This window comes from Urocitellus parryii, chromosome 14 (assembly GCF_045843805.1).
Source record: "Urocitellus parryii isolate mUroPar1 chromosome 14, mUroPar1.hap1, whole genome shotgun sequence".
Taxonomy (NCBI): Eukaryota; Metazoa; Chordata; class Mammalia; order Rodentia; family Sciuridae; genus Urocitellus; species Urocitellus parryii.
In genome coordinates this window covers 42,383,002-42,401,254 of record NC_135544.1, presented here as the reverse complement: position 1 = coordinate 42,401,254, position 18,253 = coordinate 42,383,002, and the positions used below count along the sequence as shown (strand labels likewise).

General features: G+C 33.5%; 1 protein-coding gene across 1 annotated transcript in view; it reads right to left on the bottom strand.

The window, feature by feature from the left end:
* Window positions 1–18,253, bottom strand: part of LOC113183458 (putative ATP-dependent RNA helicase DDX60) — a 112,888-nt gene that overhangs the window by 86,438 nt on the left and 8,197 nt on the right. The window contains exons 5-8 of the mRNA XM_077792565.1: window positions 17,767–18,108; window positions 16,024–16,140; window positions 4,178–4,321; window positions 2,190–2,348 (exon numbers count right to left, since the gene is read on the bottom strand). Coding sequence (XP_077648691.1) covers window positions 2,190–2,348; window positions 4,178–4,321; window positions 16,024–16,140; window positions 17,767–18,108 — 762 coding nt within the window. The remainder of the gene's footprint in view (window positions 1–2,189; window positions 2,349–4,177; window positions 4,322–16,023; window positions 16,141–17,766; window positions 18,109–18,253) is intronic.

The following is an 18,253-nucleotide window of genomic DNA, read 5'->3' as shown; positions in this document are numbered from 1 at the left end:
AGAAATCGCCTGGTGCTATGTTCACACCATCTAATATTTACTGCATCCCAAAACTCTTTAAAAAGTTTTTAATTAAAACAATTATGAGTGTTCAAACACTTAAAATATTCAATAAATGTGTTTTTCTATACTTGACCTTCAATTACTGACCTTATATCCACATGGTGCTAATATAATAAATGCAATCTATGCAATACCCAGAAAAATTAGTCCAAATCAATTCCTTTTTAATCATGGTCAGTTTCCTTCATGAATCTCCTGTATACCTCACATGCCAGTGTTTGATGCAAAGCATTTATGCAAGTGCCATCCTTGTTTCGGTAAGAAAGGGGTACCCACCACTCAGTCTGGCTGTGCTCAAGTGTACATCACTCTTCAGTGTTCCACACAAGCAACATAACCAGAACCACCAATGGTCAAAGGCCACTTCCTTAGACCCTAACACCATCAATATCTTTACATGACTAAGGTAATAGACACACAATATCCCCAAATCTGCTGTTTTGCCTCTACTATGCTCTGTCTACACTGCAAGGCAGGGATTTTTTTTTTAAATAAAAATGCCCTTGATCTGCTTGAAACCAACCACTTGATTCTCAGTGCTTATGATCAAGTGATATGGCCACTCTCTTATCAGGCCCTACAGGATCCCCTCTGACTTGTCTTTTACCTGCTTCTTCTGCTTCAACCCTCATTCTCTCTATTCCTATTAAAAGAGCTGGATCTTAACTCCCTGATCATATCATCCTCAGGACAATCACACATGCTGCTGATTCTCTCTGAATCCAGTTTTCCTTATTTCCCCATCCTGCTAACTCCTACCCATCCTTCAGGACTTGGTTCACTTTACTTCTGAAGCAAAACCATCCTTTGCAAACTGGGTTGGATCTTCATATTATCAGATTGTAAAACATCCTACAGTTCCTCCTTCATAGCAATTGTTAAAAACTCATTATCTGTCTTCTTTGCAAAATGTAGTGCTAATAAAGAGTTGGAGTGGGACAGGTAAGTTTTTTTTCTTAACCTATCCCAAGATAAGCACAATAAATATGCTCTAGGAAAATGTTTGTGGATTGGCTTCTAATTAATTGATTGGGTATAGAACACTTTTCTTGAACATATTGACTGCATGTATCAATATCCTTAAAAATGTCCATATTATTTATTCTACTTAATTTCATTTTGGGTATCAAGCCAAAGTGAATAACCTCAAGTTAAAAGGAAAAAGCTCATACAATAACAGCATTTATAGCATAAATATAAAAGTCTTTTATAACATTACATAATAGAGAAATCAGTAAGTAGACCATTAAAAGATAACTAGTATTCACATAAAAATAATGCTAACTAGGGGCTGGGGTTGTAGCACAGTGGTTGAGTGCTTACCTAGCACAGGGGAGACACTGGCTTTGATCCTCAGCACCACATAAAAATAAATAAAATAATGATATTGTGTCCATCTAAAACTATATATATATATATATATATATATATATATATATATAATTTATGTATAATATATATGTATAATAACATACATATGTATATATATAATGCTAACCAGTGATGTGAAAAAAATATGTTTTTATTTATATATAAGGAAAAAATTGTGTGTATGTGTGTGTTTGTGTGCACATGTGTGTATGGTTCCAATGTAAAAAAACAACAGAAAAATCCATGCATTTGAACTCAAAAAGAATAAACCAAAATATTAACAATTGCCAGCAATGATCTGAGTGGTGGGTCTCTAGGGAAGTTTTCTTTTGCTTTTTCTTTCTATTTTCCTGAAGTCTTTATTTTCTATTTTCCTGAAGCCAGCTATATCATCTATAATGAACCCCAAAGTAACGAAGTATTACATTGGTTTCTTCTGCTCCTTTTTAGAGTAGAATGCTTGGTCACCAACAATCTCCTACAGTGGATGATATAAAAACCTGATCTTGAAAGATATTTGAAGAAGGAAAGATAGAAAGACTTTTTACTTTGGATATATATCATGAAATTTTGTTATTACTGCCAAATGTAGTTGTTGAAACTATATGAGTGATTGATTTAAGCAATCAAACCTTTAAAGCCCCAAAGGGCCAATACTGTGCACATATAAATCTGTTTTAAAGATGATTGTGGTTTTTAATCCACCAAACAGGGGGAAACAAAAGAACAATAAACTAATAAAAGAGTATATTTACCATTTTCAAAAAAGGCTGAGCGCCTTTAATCCAATGGGAAGTGATAGATCTGGAACGTGCTCTTTGAGAAAGAGGCAAGTGGAGAAGAAACACCACACTGAGACAATGCAGTCTACACAAATCTTTCGCCTCCTCCAGGGTTAAGCAATGATCTTTCACCTAAATAAAATAGAGATGGTAAACCAGAGAACAGCAGCCTACAAAAACTGCATCCTAAACATGCAGAACCACAATAGCTAGGAACCACACTCTTTTGAGCAGGAATGAAAGCATTACTGCATTCTTCACTCTGCATGCCAAGACAGTACTTTCCTTAATGAACTTGACTGCATTTATGCATATTTGAGATAAAGTAAAAAGGATGTCTCTAGCTTAATAGTGATTGAAGTAAGACATTTTTCAGGATTTTCAGTTAAGCTGGTCTTCACATGAGCTGATCAAGCTATGAAAAAAGTCAAGAACCCACAGGACTCTGTATGGATGGAGCCACATCTTAATTGTCCTAGTTGTCCAAAGCATCATAGGTTAAAAGTAATATTGCAAGTTACCAGGGTAAGGACACCACAGAGCACCTCAACATGCCCAATGACAACAAGGGTAAGGAAGTGGACACCAAGGGACAATATGTCTTTATTATCCTCAAACGTTTGCATGGTTGACAGGGAAGCAAGAGTAAGACTCCATCAGGGCACCTCCAGAGGGCCAAATAGGGTCCAATGGTTGGAAGTTCTACAAAGGTCAATTTGACTTACTACTATTTTTTATGAGAATGATTTCAAATAGCATGCTGAATCATGGAGAAATGTTTCACTAAGTGCATATTTAAAGAGATATTGAGCCGGGCACTACAGCGCATGCCTGAAATCCCAGCTGCTCAGGATGCTGAGGCAGGAAGATTGCAAGTGGTACTTTTCTGAAATTGTGGAAGATAGAGGTAAAACTTCACTTTTTCCTTAACAAGGATTTTTAGTTAAAATCCCCCCAGTACTAAGATTATATCAAAATAGCCAGTGTACATGTGGCTATGTGATGTGTGTGTGCATACAAGAGTAAGAGTACATATATGTAGAGATGAATGTTTAGATATAGAGGAAATCCAGGCTGGACCACAGATTGTTGACCTTTCCTGCCATAAATAATTAAAGAACTGTAGTACCTCTTCAGTTAGGATGACATCAAAACAAAACAAGAGGCATGTTCTTTCAGGACTGTGGTATTATGGAATTTGCGCAAGACAAGCCTGAATTTAATCCATGTGGCTATTTAACTCCTTTGGCTTGAGGAATGTTATCTGGAATACCTGAAACTCAGTCTGTGTTCCCATATGTGAAATAGGAATAATAATGCCTGCTTTGAAAAGCTGTTGTAAGGATTATTGGCATGATGAATACAGATTCCAAAACATGGCAGCAGAGCAGGATTCCACCATGCGATAACACCCCTTCCTGTTTCCTCCCAGTAACTGATTTAGACTAAATGTGAACTAGGTAAAATATCTGTACAGTAAAACATTAAATCACAGAGCAACACAGCAGATGTTTCTTTATGGATATAAGTTCTACTGCTGTTCCTCTAAGTTGAAGCTTATATAAATAAGGGGAAAACATGAATAAACATGAGAATTAAATGGAGAAAATGGTAGATGAACATTACAGAACATCAAAGGGGAATGCATTAAAGCTGTCCATGTTCATAGATAAGAATAATTAATATTGTGCAAATATCCATGCTACACAAAGCAACACATATCCATAGCAATTCCTATCAAAATCCCAACATCATATTTCATTCCTTGTTTTACCAGGAGAGGTAAAACAAGCACACCTTGTGGCTCAGTGGTAGAACGCTTGCCTCGCATGTGTGAGGCTCTGGGCTCGATTCTCAGCACCGCATATAAATAAATAAATTAATTAAATAAAGGTCCATCAACATCTAAAAAATACTAAAAAAAAAAAAAAAAAAAAGCACACCTGTTGGATGTCACTTACCTGATCAGAGGAGGACTTCTTTCTGTTTTCTAAAAAGCAATGATACATTCCTAAAGACAGCGAACATGAAGTAACACAGAGGACACGTCGAATGTCAGATCCTTCCGGCCAGATTTGCTTCAGCAGAGATATAGTCTCACAGGCCTGTCGCAGAAGCAAAATGTAACTTGTGATTGCATTTAGATTTCTAAATGAATATGTTTATCCATAAGTGATCTTACTAGGATAAACCATACAGAAAAAAACAGATAAATAGGACTATAAAACTATAAATGTAAAACTATAATTGTTTCTATTAAAACACTACAAAATTTTAAGTGGGAAAATAATTTCAATGAAATCATTAAAATGCAGATGTAAAGAATGAGGCCTAGGACAGCCCCGCTGACACCCGTAGAGCCCACACTGGGTCAGAGCTGCATCTTTGAACACATCGCCCAATGCCACTGACTGGGCCCCCCAATCCAACCTGACACTCCATCACTGAAAGCAGACGCCTCCATCTTGGGACACCTTCGTTGTTACCTATAGTTTTGGTGAATCCCAGCTTAGAACACCAGCTGGGCAGGTATCCGTAGTCCCCAGCTGCTAACCCCGCACAGTGACTGCCCAATACAAAATAGCTCTCCAAGACAGGTTCGCAGCCCCTAGAGTACAACCCTTAAGACCTCCTGAGAGAAAGGTCCCTGATTAGGAATAGAAAGGGAGTGGGTGAGTGAGATACACTTTAGAGAATAAATTAGAGACAAGGAACTATGAGGTCTATAGGTGATATAAGGAGATAAGACCAGGTGCCCACATCACACAAGCAGTCCCCAAAGGAGATCCTTGGGATGCAATCTCTTCTCAGGGATCAGCTGGTGCCATACCCCACTTCCAGGTGCTCTGCACCCAAGACCAACCCTCCCACCCTGGAAACCTTCACATATGTGTTGTGAGATACCAGCTCACAACTGATGATCCCACCTATTGGATGAAAAGGGAAGCAGGAAACATACTGATCTCCAACCAAAACAATCCTTATTTCTTCCTTTAAGACTTTTTTTTCCTCCCTCTCTATTCTGCCACCCTCACATCCCAACATTGATGAAACCAAGTACTTTGCATGAATTAGGATACTAAGGACTGGGATGTCTGAATAGTATATTACAGTTGTGTTGTATATTCTTTTGTTTCCTATTTTTGTACTTTTTGTTTTTCTTAATATTTATCTGTGTTTGTTTGATATACTCTTTTGTCTTCCCACTTACTTGTCTCCCCAAAATCATTTCCTCTCCCTTCCCCCACTACTAACCATCTTCTTTAGATTCCCTTTTCACACTTTATCAGAAACTATAAACCCTTTTGCAAACCTACTGTTTAATATTGTAGAAATTAATTGAACTCACCATTTCTGTATATTATGACAAAACTGTAAATGCTTTAATAGAAACAATTTGGTTTAAGGTTTTATATTGCTTGTATTGGTAACATTGTTCTTCCCCACAAAGAAGAGGTATTGGAATCCTGCAGGAGCACTATAAGCCTAAAGCATAAAAAAGGGTAATGCTGCAGATCCTCAGTGCTAGAAGGAAAGACACACAAACAACTTGAAAAAAAAAGAAAAAAAAAAAAAACAAGAGAAAAAGTGCCCAAAACAAATCAAGATGCTACATTATTAGTATCTGTGGCCAGCAAAACACAAGAAATGACAAATTTCAGGATGTATATAACTAAAATGTTCTGTGAACTAAAGGATGATATAAGAGAACAAAAACAGGAAGCAAAATATCATTTTGATAAAGAGCTACATAAGCAAATACAGGAAGCGAAAGATTATTTCAATAAGGAGATGGAGGTTCTGAAAAAAAAAAAAACAGAAATCCTTGAAACCAAATTAAAAGCTCAATAGAAAGCATCACCAACAGATTAGACCACTTGGAAGACAGGACTTGAAGACAAAATATATAATCTCAAAAAGAATGTAGATCACAGTGAAGATGTTAAGAAACCATGAGCAGAACATTCAAGAAATATGACACAAAAAGACAAAATTCAAGAGTTATTGGGATAGAGGAAGACACAGACTTTCAAACCAAACTATTCAATGAAATAATATCAGAAAATTTTCCAAACATGAAGAATGAATTGGAAAACCAAATACAAGAGGCTTACAGGACACCAGATGTACAAAATCACAACAGATCCACACCAAGGCACATTATAATGAAAATGCCTAGCACACAGAATAAGAGAGAAGAAACACATTACATATAGAGGGAAAACAATTAAGATATCTGCAGAATTTTAAGCCCAGGCCCTGAAAGCTAGAAAATCCTGGAACAACATATACCTAGCTCTGAAAGGAAATGGATGTCAACCAAGAATCTTATATCCAGCAAAATTAAGTTTTAGATTTGATGATGAAATAAAAACCTTCCATGATAAACAAAAGTTAAAAGAATTTATAACTAGACAGCCTGCACTACAGAACAACATCAGCAAAACATTCCAACAAGAGAAAGTGAAAAACAATGATGAAAATCAGCAGAGGGAGGGATTACAGTAAAGGAATAACTAATCAAAGAAGAAACCAAGTCAGTTAAATACCAAAAAAAAATAAGCAAGAATGGCTGGAAATACAAATCAAGTCTCAATAATAACCCTGAATGTTAATGGCCTAAACTCACCAATTAAAAGACATAGACTGGCAGATTGGATTTAAAAAACAATACCCAACAATATGCTGCCTCTAAGAGACTCATACAAAAAGACATCCACAGACTAAAGGCAAAAGATTGGGAAAAAACATACCACTCACTTGGACTTCAGAAATAAGCAGGGGTTTCCATCCTCATATCAAATAAAGTAGACGCAAGCCAAAATTTATCAAAAGGGATAAAGAAGGACATTTCATACTGCTCAATAGAACCATACATCAAAAAGACATAACAATTATAAATATATATGCCCCCAAACAATGGAGCATCTACAGTCATCAAAAAAACTCTTGTCAAGTTCAAGAGTCAAACAGACCACAACACAATAATTCTGGGTGACTTTAACACACCTCCTTTACCACTGGAGAGATCTTCCAAGCAAAATCTGAAGAAAGAACTATAAAACTCAATAAAACAATCAATAACTTAGATTTATCTGAAATATATAGAATATTTCATCTTTCAACAAGCAAATACACTTCTTCTCAACAGCACGTGGATCCTTCTCTAAAATACACCATATATAATGCCACAAAGCAACTCTTAGCAAATACAAAAAAGTAGAGATATTCCCCTACATTCTATCAGGTCATAATGGAATGAAATTAGAAATCAGTGATAACATAAAAAATAAAAGCTATTACAACACCTGGAGATTAAATAATATGCTATTTAATGAATGAAAAATGGGTTACAAAAGACATCAAGGAGGAGATTACAAAATTCTTAGAGGTTAATGAGAACACAGGTACAACATATCAAAATCTCTGGGACACTATGAAGGATACTAAGAGGAAATTTCTTTGCATGAAGTTCATTCCTTAAAAGAAGAAAAAGTCAACAAATAAATGACCTAACATTACATCTCAAAGCCCTAGAAAAAGAAGAACAAATCAACACCAAAAACAGGTGAAGACAGGAAATAATTAAAATTAGAGCTGAAGTCAATGAAATTAAAACAAAAGAAACAATTGAAAAAAAGATGACAAAACAAAAGGTTGGTTTTTTGAAAAAAATAAATAAAATTGATAAACTTTTAGCCATGCTAATAAAGAGAAGGAGAGAGAAAACTCAGATTATTAACATCCATCATGAAAAAGGAAATATCATGACCAACATTACAGAAACACAGAAAAAATTAGAAATTATTTTGAAAATTTATACTCCAATAAAATAGAAAATACTGAGGATATCAACAAATTTCTAGCATCACATGATTTGCCAAAACTGAACCTGAATGATATACATGATTTAAACAGATCAATTTCAAGTAATGAAATAGAAGATGCCATCAGAAGCCTACCAACCAAGAAAAGCCCAGGACTGGATGGATACACAGCTGATTTCTACAAGATTTTTAAAGCAGAACTAATACAAATACTCCTCAAATTATTTCATGAAATAGAAAAAGAGGGAACACTTCCAAACTCATTCTATGAGGCCTATATTACCCTGATTCCAAAACTAGGCAAAGACACATTAAAGAAAGAAAACTTCAGACCAATATCTCTAAAGAACATAGAAGCAAAAATTCTCAATAAAATTCTGGCAAAAAAAAACATATCAAAAAGGTAGTGCACCACAATCAAGTGGAGTTTATCCCAGGGATGCAAGTTTGGGTCAACATGTGGAATCAATAAATGTAATTCATCACATCAAAAGACTCAGAGATAATGGTAATATGATAATCTCAATAGATGCAGAAAAAAAAAACATTTGACAAAACACAGGACCCCTTAATGTTCAAAACACTAGAAAAACTAGAGGTAACAGGTACTTATCTCAACATTATTAAGCTGTCTATGCTAAGCTCCAGGACAACATCATTCTAAATGGAGAAAAATTGAAAGCATTCTCTCTAAAAACTGGAACAAGACAGGGATGCCCTCTTTCACCACTTTTATTTAACATAGTTCTTGAAACACTAGCCAGAGCAATTAGATGAAAGAAATTAAAGAGATGCAAAAATGGAAAAAAAGAACACAAATTGGCACTATTTGCTGATGATATGATTCTATATCTAGAAGACCCAAAAAATTCCACCAGAAAACTTCTAGAACTAATAAATGAATTCAGCAAAATAGCAGGACATAAAATCATCACCCATAAATCAAAAGCATTTCTGTATATCAGTGATAAATTACTTGGGAATCAACTTAATGAAAGAAGTGAAAGATCTATAGAGTGAACTACAGAGAGAAATTAGAGAAGACCTTAGAAGATGAAAAGATCTCCCTTGTTTTTGGACAGACAGAATTAATATTGTCAAACTGACCATACTACCAAAAGCACTATACAGATTTAATGCAATTCCAATCAAAATCCCAATGACATTCCTCATATAAATAGAAAAATCAGGGCCTGGGGTTGTGACTCAGTGGTACTGTGCTTGCTTTGCATACAGGGGCACTGGGTTCGATCCTCAGCACCATATAAATAAATAAAAGAAAGGTATTATGTCCTACAACTAAAAAAATAATTAATAAAAAAAAGAAATAGGAAAGGCAGACATGAAATTCATCTGGAAAAATAAGAGACCCAGAATAGTTAAAGCAATCTTTAGCAAGAAGAATAAAGCAGGTGGCTTCACTATACCAGTCATTAAACTATACTCCAGAGCTATAGTAACAAAAACAGCATGATATAGGCACCCAAAAAGACTTGTAGACCAATGGTACAGAATAGAGGACACAGAGATAAACCCACAGATATACAGTTATCACACACTAGATAAAGGCACCAAAACATATATTGGAGAAAAGACAATCTCTTCAACAAATGGTGCTGGAAAAATGGGAATTCATATGCAACAAAATGAAATTACACTCCTATCCCTCACCATGCACAAAACTCAACTCAAAGTGGATCAAGGACCTAGAAACTAAACCAGAGACCCTGCACCTAATAGAAGAAAAAGTAGAACTAAATCTCCATCACATCAGATTAGGCCCCTGAATTCCTTAATAAGACTTCTGTAGTGCAAGAATTAAAATCAAGAATCAATAAATGGGATGGATTCAAACTCAACAGCTTCTTCTCAGCAAAAGAAATAATTAGTGAGGTAAAGAAAAAGCCTATAGAATGGGAGCAAATTTGTACCACATCCACATTAGATAGAACACTAAACTCTAGGATATATAAAGAACTCAAAATTTTAACACCAAAAAAGGAAAAAACCCAATCAATAAATGGGACAGACACTTCTCAGAAGATGATATACAATCAATCAATAAATATAGGAAAAAATGTTTAACATCTCTAGCAATTAGATAAATGCAAATCAAAACCACTCTAAGATTTCATCTCACTCCAGTCAGAATGGTAGCTATTAAGAATACAAACAACAGTAAGTGTTGGCGAGGATGTGGGGAAAAGGGCACACTCATACACTGCTGGTGGGACTGCATGAAATTCACTGGAAATATGGAAATATGCAGCCATTTTGGAAAGCAGTATGGAGATTTCTTTGAAAACTGGGAATGGAACCACCATTTTACCCAGCTACCCCACTCCTTGGTTTATACCCAAAGGACTACTACATACTACAGGGACACAGCCACATCAATGTTTATAGCAGCACAATTCACAATAGTTAAACTGTGGAACCAAACCAGATGCTCTTCAGTAGATGAATTCATAAAGAAAATGTGGTATATATACACAATGGAATATTACTCAGGCTTAAAAGAGAATAAAATTATGGCATTTGCAAGTAAATGAATGAAGTTGGAGAATATAATGCTAAGTGAAGTTAACTAATCCCCCAAAACCAAAGGTTGAATGTCTTCTCTGATATAAGGATGCTGATTCATAATAGGGATGGAGAGGGGAGCGTGGGAGGAATAGATGAACTTTAGATAGGGCAAAGGGAAGGGAGTGGAAGGGAGGAGACATGGGGGTTGGAAAGACGGTGGAATGAGACGGACATTATTACCCTAAGAACATGTATGAAAACACGAATAGTATGAAAACATGAATAGTATGACTCTACTTTGTGTTCAACCAGAGACAGGAAAAATTGTGCTCTATTTGTGTAATATGAATTGAATTGCATTCTGCTGTCATATATAACTAACATAAGAATAATTAAAATAATTTTTAGAAAGATGTAAAGAGAATCTGTAAATCAATAAAAAATGTCCAAGCCTTTAATAAGTCTATAATTCTCTAATGAAATATAGATATTATACAAATATAAAAATATTTAGTCTTTTTAGTAATACAAAAATAATTAGTGTATTTTACTTTCAAGTTAACAAAGTACATTTTAAGATTAATAGGCAGGAAATCATGTAAGGTATCATTTCTCTTATACTTTGTTAATGAGAGTATGAATAGATACAGGCTTAATGCAAGGGAATTTGGTAATACATATAATTATCATTAAATTGTTAATACTTTCTGATTGGCTATCCAAGTTCTAGGGATCTAGCCTAATAATCCAAATAATCCAAACTGTGCACCAAGATCTAGCACCAAGATGTTCATCAAAGAGTTATTTGTGGGCTGGGGATGTGGCTCAAGCGGTAGCGCGCTTGCCTGGCATGCGTGCGGCCAGGGTTCGATCCTCAGCACCACATACCAACAAAGATGTTGTGTCCGCCGAGAACTAAAAAATAAATATTAAAAATTCTCTCTCTCTCTCTCTCTCTCTCTCTCTCTCTCTCTCTCTCTCTCTCCTCTCACTCTCTCTTTAAAAAAAAGAGTTATTTGTAAAAATCCAGTTTTCAAATACCTGATGAATGAAAATATCATGAAATCAATATAATGAAAATGGAGTGGAGAACTCTTGCAAAACTCAAAATTCCAACATAAATTAACTGAAACAAAATCTGACATAAATTAACTAAGGGAAATGTCATTATCAATACCAAAAAATAACAACCACCATAAAGCACAAGCAGTCTAAGTCTATAATCTAAATAAGGTTAACTAAAATAAGTGTTTTATGATATGAAAAATGATCTTGATTCAGCAACTGATAAATTAGGGGCAAAATTGAAAGAGAGAGAAAAATGAACAAATTAAATAGTTTAATTCAGCAAAATAATCTTAGAAAATGTAAAGCTACCCTGAAATAAAGAATGTATTCAACATGCTCAAAGGAGAACAGTCACAATTAAAAATGTAATAAGCAGCATTGATGAAAGTTAAGAAAACAATCAAATGACATAAAATATGAATTAAAAATTTTTAGAGGAGATTGTGGAAATGACAGATTAAATATTTTTTACCATGAGACACTAAAAAACAAAACGATTCACAGAGCTATTATTTTCAATGATAATCCAACAAAACTCTATCATATGTTTAAGGACCAAATAATTCCAAAGATCTATAAATAATTTCAGACTACTAAAAAAAGGAAAACATTCTTTTATGATGCATATAAAACACTGACAACATAAAAATAGACAATTACAGAAAAGTATCCCTCAGATATACCAGTGCAAAAATTCTAAACAAAGTATCAGTGAACAGAATCCAATACCACATTAAGAAAGTGATACATCATGACTAAATAGTATTTATACCAGGAATGCCAAATTGCTTCAATGTAAGGAAATTTATTAATATCATGTAGAGTACTAATAAAGCTAAGTTATGATTATATCTGCACTTTCAACACATATTCATTTACTATAAAAATACTCAAAAATAGAAGCTTAGGGCTAAATTTTTAACATCATAGATCAGATAGATAGATAGATAGATAATCTTAGTCCTGTTTAATGAGAAACACTAGAGACATTTCCACTAAAACCAGGAATAAGACAAAGATGCTATCTCTGCTATTATCCACTATATTCATTAGCTAATCCAATCAGACTGAAGAAAGCAATTCGAGGCATAAGAATGGAGAAAGGAAAAACAAAATTATTTCTGTCTTTTCACAGATTATATGATATGGGAAACCCCATAAAATCAATGATAAAAACTAAACAAAAACAAAATAAAATAATTTCCCACACACATCTGTAATCCCAGTGGCTCAGGAGGCTGAGACAGGAGGATCAAGAGTTCAAAGCCAGCCTCAGCAAAAGTAAGGCACTAAGCAACTCAGTGAGACCCTGTCTCTAAATAAAATACAAAATAGGCTGGGGATGTGGCTCAGTGGTCGAGTGCTCTTGAGTTCAATCCCCAGTACCAAAAAAATTAAAAAGTCAAAATAAAGAATTTGATGAAAACTTAGAGTAAAATTCACATATAAAAATCAACAGATTTCATAAGCATAAACAAGGAAAAAAGTAGAGAACATAATGACAGAGAAAATTCCACTTACAATGGCAACAAAAAAGATCACCTACTTAGGAAGAAATTAACAAGAATTATATACAATGTATATGAAGAAATTTTTCAAATTCTTCTGAAAGAGACAAAAGTTGACTTCCAGAAACGTTATACATTCCTTCTCCTTGCCTAGAACAACTCATCATTATAAAAATGCCAATTGTCTCCCAATTGAATTTATAAATTTAATACCATCCAATAAAAATATCAATAGTTATTTTTTGACATAAACAAGTTGAGAACAAAATTTCACATGGAGAAATAAACATGCAAGAATAGTTTTGAGACCATTGTAAGAGAAAAACTTACAATGAAAAACTTACAATTAAGTGGAAAACCTAGCCCAATGAGACACTAAAAATACCACAAAGTCTTTATAATCAAAAGAGCATAGAATTTGCAACTAAATAGTGGAATAGAGAGTAAAGTTCAGTATTATTACAAATACATAAAGAAATTTAGTATACAAACAGGTGTCATCTCAAATAATTGGGGGAAAGACACCTTTTTAATAAAATGCACAGAGTAGTCATTTGAAAAACTCAAAACTTATATCCACATCTCACACTACACACAAGAATAAACTCCAATGGATCATGAATAAAAATGTGGAAAATATAAATATGAGAAATCTTAGACAACTTTCTCCTTCCTTTGTATAAGGAATTCTAACAATGACTTAAAAGCCAAGACAATCTCCCCCAAAAAGATTAATAAAAGTAATATTAAATATTTTTAAGTTCATGACAAATGAAGTCAAGTCAACTGACATGTTGAGAGAAAATATTCATACGTCTTTTATATGCAAAGAGTTAATATTTGTAACATGTAAAAACAGTTCAGAGTCAAACCCAGAAATGCCTGCAAAAATCAGTTTTTTTATTCCTTCTTCCATTAGGAACTTTGACAATACCTAACTAAACTTTATCTCCACTTATCTTTTCTTTCAGCATGCTATTTCTAGAGTCTATTCTGAAGATAAACCTCCAACAGTACAAAAATACACATGATATGGTTATTCATTAGAGCATAGATTGTAATTTCAAAGTATTAAAAAACAAAATAAATCCTATTCCTAAGAGAATAACTAAAAAAAAATACAGTATATTCACACCTAGAAGTACTATGCAGCTATATAACATAATGCTGATATGTATAAACTGTTTTAAAATAATTTCCAAAATATTCTATTAAGTGCAAAAAGAGAGGAAAATACTAATTAATACCTATAAGATATTGTAATAGATGGACAAGAAAAATTAACCTAAATAACTTTGAAAAACAGTATATTAACATATTTAAGAGCTACAGATAAAACTATTTATGCAAAAGTTCTTTAATCTGCTTACGGAATGTTTCCCACAGGATAAAGTTGACAATTCTAAAACTAGTTTATGTGTGTACTAGAATTGAACAAATAAGTACATATATTGCAGACAATGAAAGCTGGATTTCTCACAATTCAAGAAAGAAATTACAGATAAAGGAAAGAATAAAATGAACATATGGAATTGAATTGAAGTGAAAGAAAAAAGTATGAACATATGATATTTAATATAGAAAGGTAAGTAGGTAAATACCGAGGTGGAAATTCAGATAATTAAAATATAGACATTTGCACACACAAGGATTAGTATACATATATTTACCAGCTCTGTCTTCTGGGAAGACCTATTAGCAATGATACTTCAATAGCAATGAACAGAGTTCCCATATCTGGGCTTCTTTTTGCCATTTTCCAATAAAAACAACCAGAACCCATAGGATAAATGATTAATTTCAGGGCTGGGACAGGAAAAATGTAAGACAAGACCAGAACATTTGGAGATTTCAAGAAGTAGGAAAATGCCCCAAAAGATTAGAGTCTTATAGAGGAAGGCAGGTGCCAACCTGGAGGAGCTTCCAATGTTCAAACCTGGAACAATCTGAGCACTAAAATAATTATAATACTGAATTTTAACTTATAATATAAATACCCATTAGTCCACATTGACATAATTAACCAAATAAACAAACAAATTGCAGAATTAGGACTGCTCTCTTGAAATAGAATTCCAGTTATGGAACATAGCAAAGAGTGAAGTAGAAAATCAGCATTAGGCAAAAATATCCAAAATAACTGCACAAAAGTTTCACTGATGGTGGCTAGAATTAGTTAGCAAAAGTGTAAGAAAAAACATAATTTGCATCGTCACAAAGAATATTACTGAAAATATTTATGAACTCTAAAGGGAAAATAATAACTTCTCACCAGGAAAAAGCTCTCAAGGGACCAAGCAACTTAGCCAATATTAAGACACACCAACATCATGAGCTCTGCTATGATGCACTAAGAGCACAGAATTAATTCAGTGACATTCTTGCTAAAAATGCATAACCTCATTCCAAACAGTAAAGGACATCAGGCAAGCCCAAACTGAAGGATATTTTAAACACAACATCAATACTCTTCAAAACTGTCAAGGTCATGAAAGGCAAGGAAAGTTTGAGAATAATTACAGAGTGGAAGGGACCGGGAAGACATAGCAATTAAGTAAATGGGGTATCCTATATACAATTCTAAATCAGAAAAAGTATATTAGTCACAAAAATAAGTGAAATTCAAATAAGATCTGAAACTTAGTTAACAGTACCATCCCAATGTTAATTTCCTGGTTTTGATTAATGCACATGGCTACATTAGAAATTATCATCAGGGCAGGGCATGCACAAAAAAAGAAAAAAAAAAGAAAAGAAAAGAAAGAAATTAGCATCAGGGAAAGATTGGGGGGGAAGGAATTATGAAAAATCTACATATTTTTTAACTTTTTTATAATTAAAAAATCAGTTCAAATAAAAAATTTAAAGTTTCATTACCTCTTTCATCATGTTTTCCCATTTTAAATTTCCCAAAAGAGGTTCTAAGGCTAAAACTCTGCATTTTTCCAATCGTTTAAGCAGGGTTTTGTAAGTCTTGAAAATGTTCCCTAAATTCTGCAAGACAGAGGAAAGTCAGATAAATTGCCATAAATCAAATATATAATTATTTTCCAACTACAGAAAATCAGATACTTAAGGTATAATTATGTTATAATATATTTTCAGTAATAATAGAAACTATACTAACGTAATTGCAGATGGTCAGCAATGTTTTGTAAGCTTGCCAAAGAGCACTATTTTATCTTTCCTAGGAAAATAATGCATTATATTTTTCAATAATTTCATTAAGGTATAAATAAAATAACATAAAACTCATTTGTTTTAAATGTTCAATTCAAGGCTTTTAGCAAATTTACCAAATAGTGCAACAGTCATCACAAGCTAATTTTAGAACATTTCCAACACCCTCCAAAAAATCATCATGCCCATTTAATGGAATGTACTTTATTATGACAAAATTTCAAGCATAACTACCTATTTAAAACATATTTATCATAATAAAACATGTTGCATTAAATAAATAGCAAATAGCATAACCTCTCCACAGGTACCCATCATCCTTGCAACTGCCATTACCAATATTTCAAGTGCTCCTCAATTGGATTAATAAAATGCATTTTATTGAGTTCCTAATTCTATTTAAGGTGTCCACAATTGATTGATTAAATACCTCTTTAAATTCCAAAAATTAGGAAATAAATCATTTTACCATGAATAAAATCCTCTAATTAAAAAAGTGTCCTTAAGGAGAGATTGGCCAGAATGTTTGCAGGACACTCTTGAAACAGATTCAGAAATCACTCTAACAGAATAAAATGAACTGATTAGCAATACTTCCTCCCTCTCAATATAAAAACAAATGCCAGGGTTGTTCCTGCTCACAGTAGGCAACCAGAGGTGGCAATAGTTTGATGATAGGAATACTAACTGAAGCAAAATAAACTATTTTAACATTTTATGATAGTCACCTGGGTTTTGACACAATTTTCAAAGAGTGATAAAAATTAATTGATCAAAAATTATTGTGATGAACTGTAGAATGAACTTCATATTCAGAATTTACTACAAGTAGTGAAAAATAAATAGAAACAAGATTTATTTATAAAGTCACTCCACATTTTTTACTCTGAGAATTTCAATGAAGTAACAAACTTATCTCAGTTCCTTTTTTTTCTTATTAGCTCACTCTATTGTGTTCTTGTTGAGATCATCATTTTAATAGTATATCTCAGCAATATAGACAGAACTTTTGCCTCCAATTTAATACATTTTCTACCTTTATTAAACCGGAGTCAGTATGCCTCACAGTAGTTAAGGACATGGGGGCTGGAGTCATACTGTGTCCTTTCAACTCTGTTCTCTTACTCTTTCAGTGTTAATAATGAACAGATTACTTATTCAAGTATCCATTTACTCATCTATAAAATATAGATGATACTACCAACTACCTTATGGGACTGTTGCACAAGTTAAATAAAAATCATTCATGAGAAGAGCCAAGCACTATTGAATAACAATATGTATTAATACTATTTATTACTATGATAATTATCATTATTATTAGTTTTCTATACTTCTCTGTTAAGCCCATGATAATTCCCAAGTAGGAAATGGAAAGAAAGCTGAGTCAATTAATTTAGAAAATTTTAATATAAATGTTGCTTTTTTGATATAAATTACCTTCCAAAAAAATATCTGATTCCTATAGTTGCTTGGCATAAGGTAGCCATAAAGTCGGAGAATATCAGATGACTGGCCTGAGAAAAGCACGATGTTGACCTCCATGGACCAGGACTGAAGGATGAGAAGGTTGAAAAGATCTGTTTGCAGATGGTTCAGGCCTTCATCTGCGACTACCAGAAAATATGGGCAATTCTCTTCCAAGAAAATTTTCCACTCTTTTGATAAGCATCCAGAAATGTTAGTGCAAACATTGACGGTGGTATTTTTCTGAAGATGAAGAATTAAAGCGGTCCTCAAAGAAAGAAGTTCAGGGAAGTTGAAATATGCGTACTCAGCATCCTGTGGAGAAGGTGATGAAGTACATTATTTTGAAATGATCATGTAGTGTTTTTCTACTTTTGTTGGTGAAGACATACCATTAACGACATTACAGGAATCAAATCCAACTGTTTTCTTCTGTCATATAATCTTGAAAATAAACCCT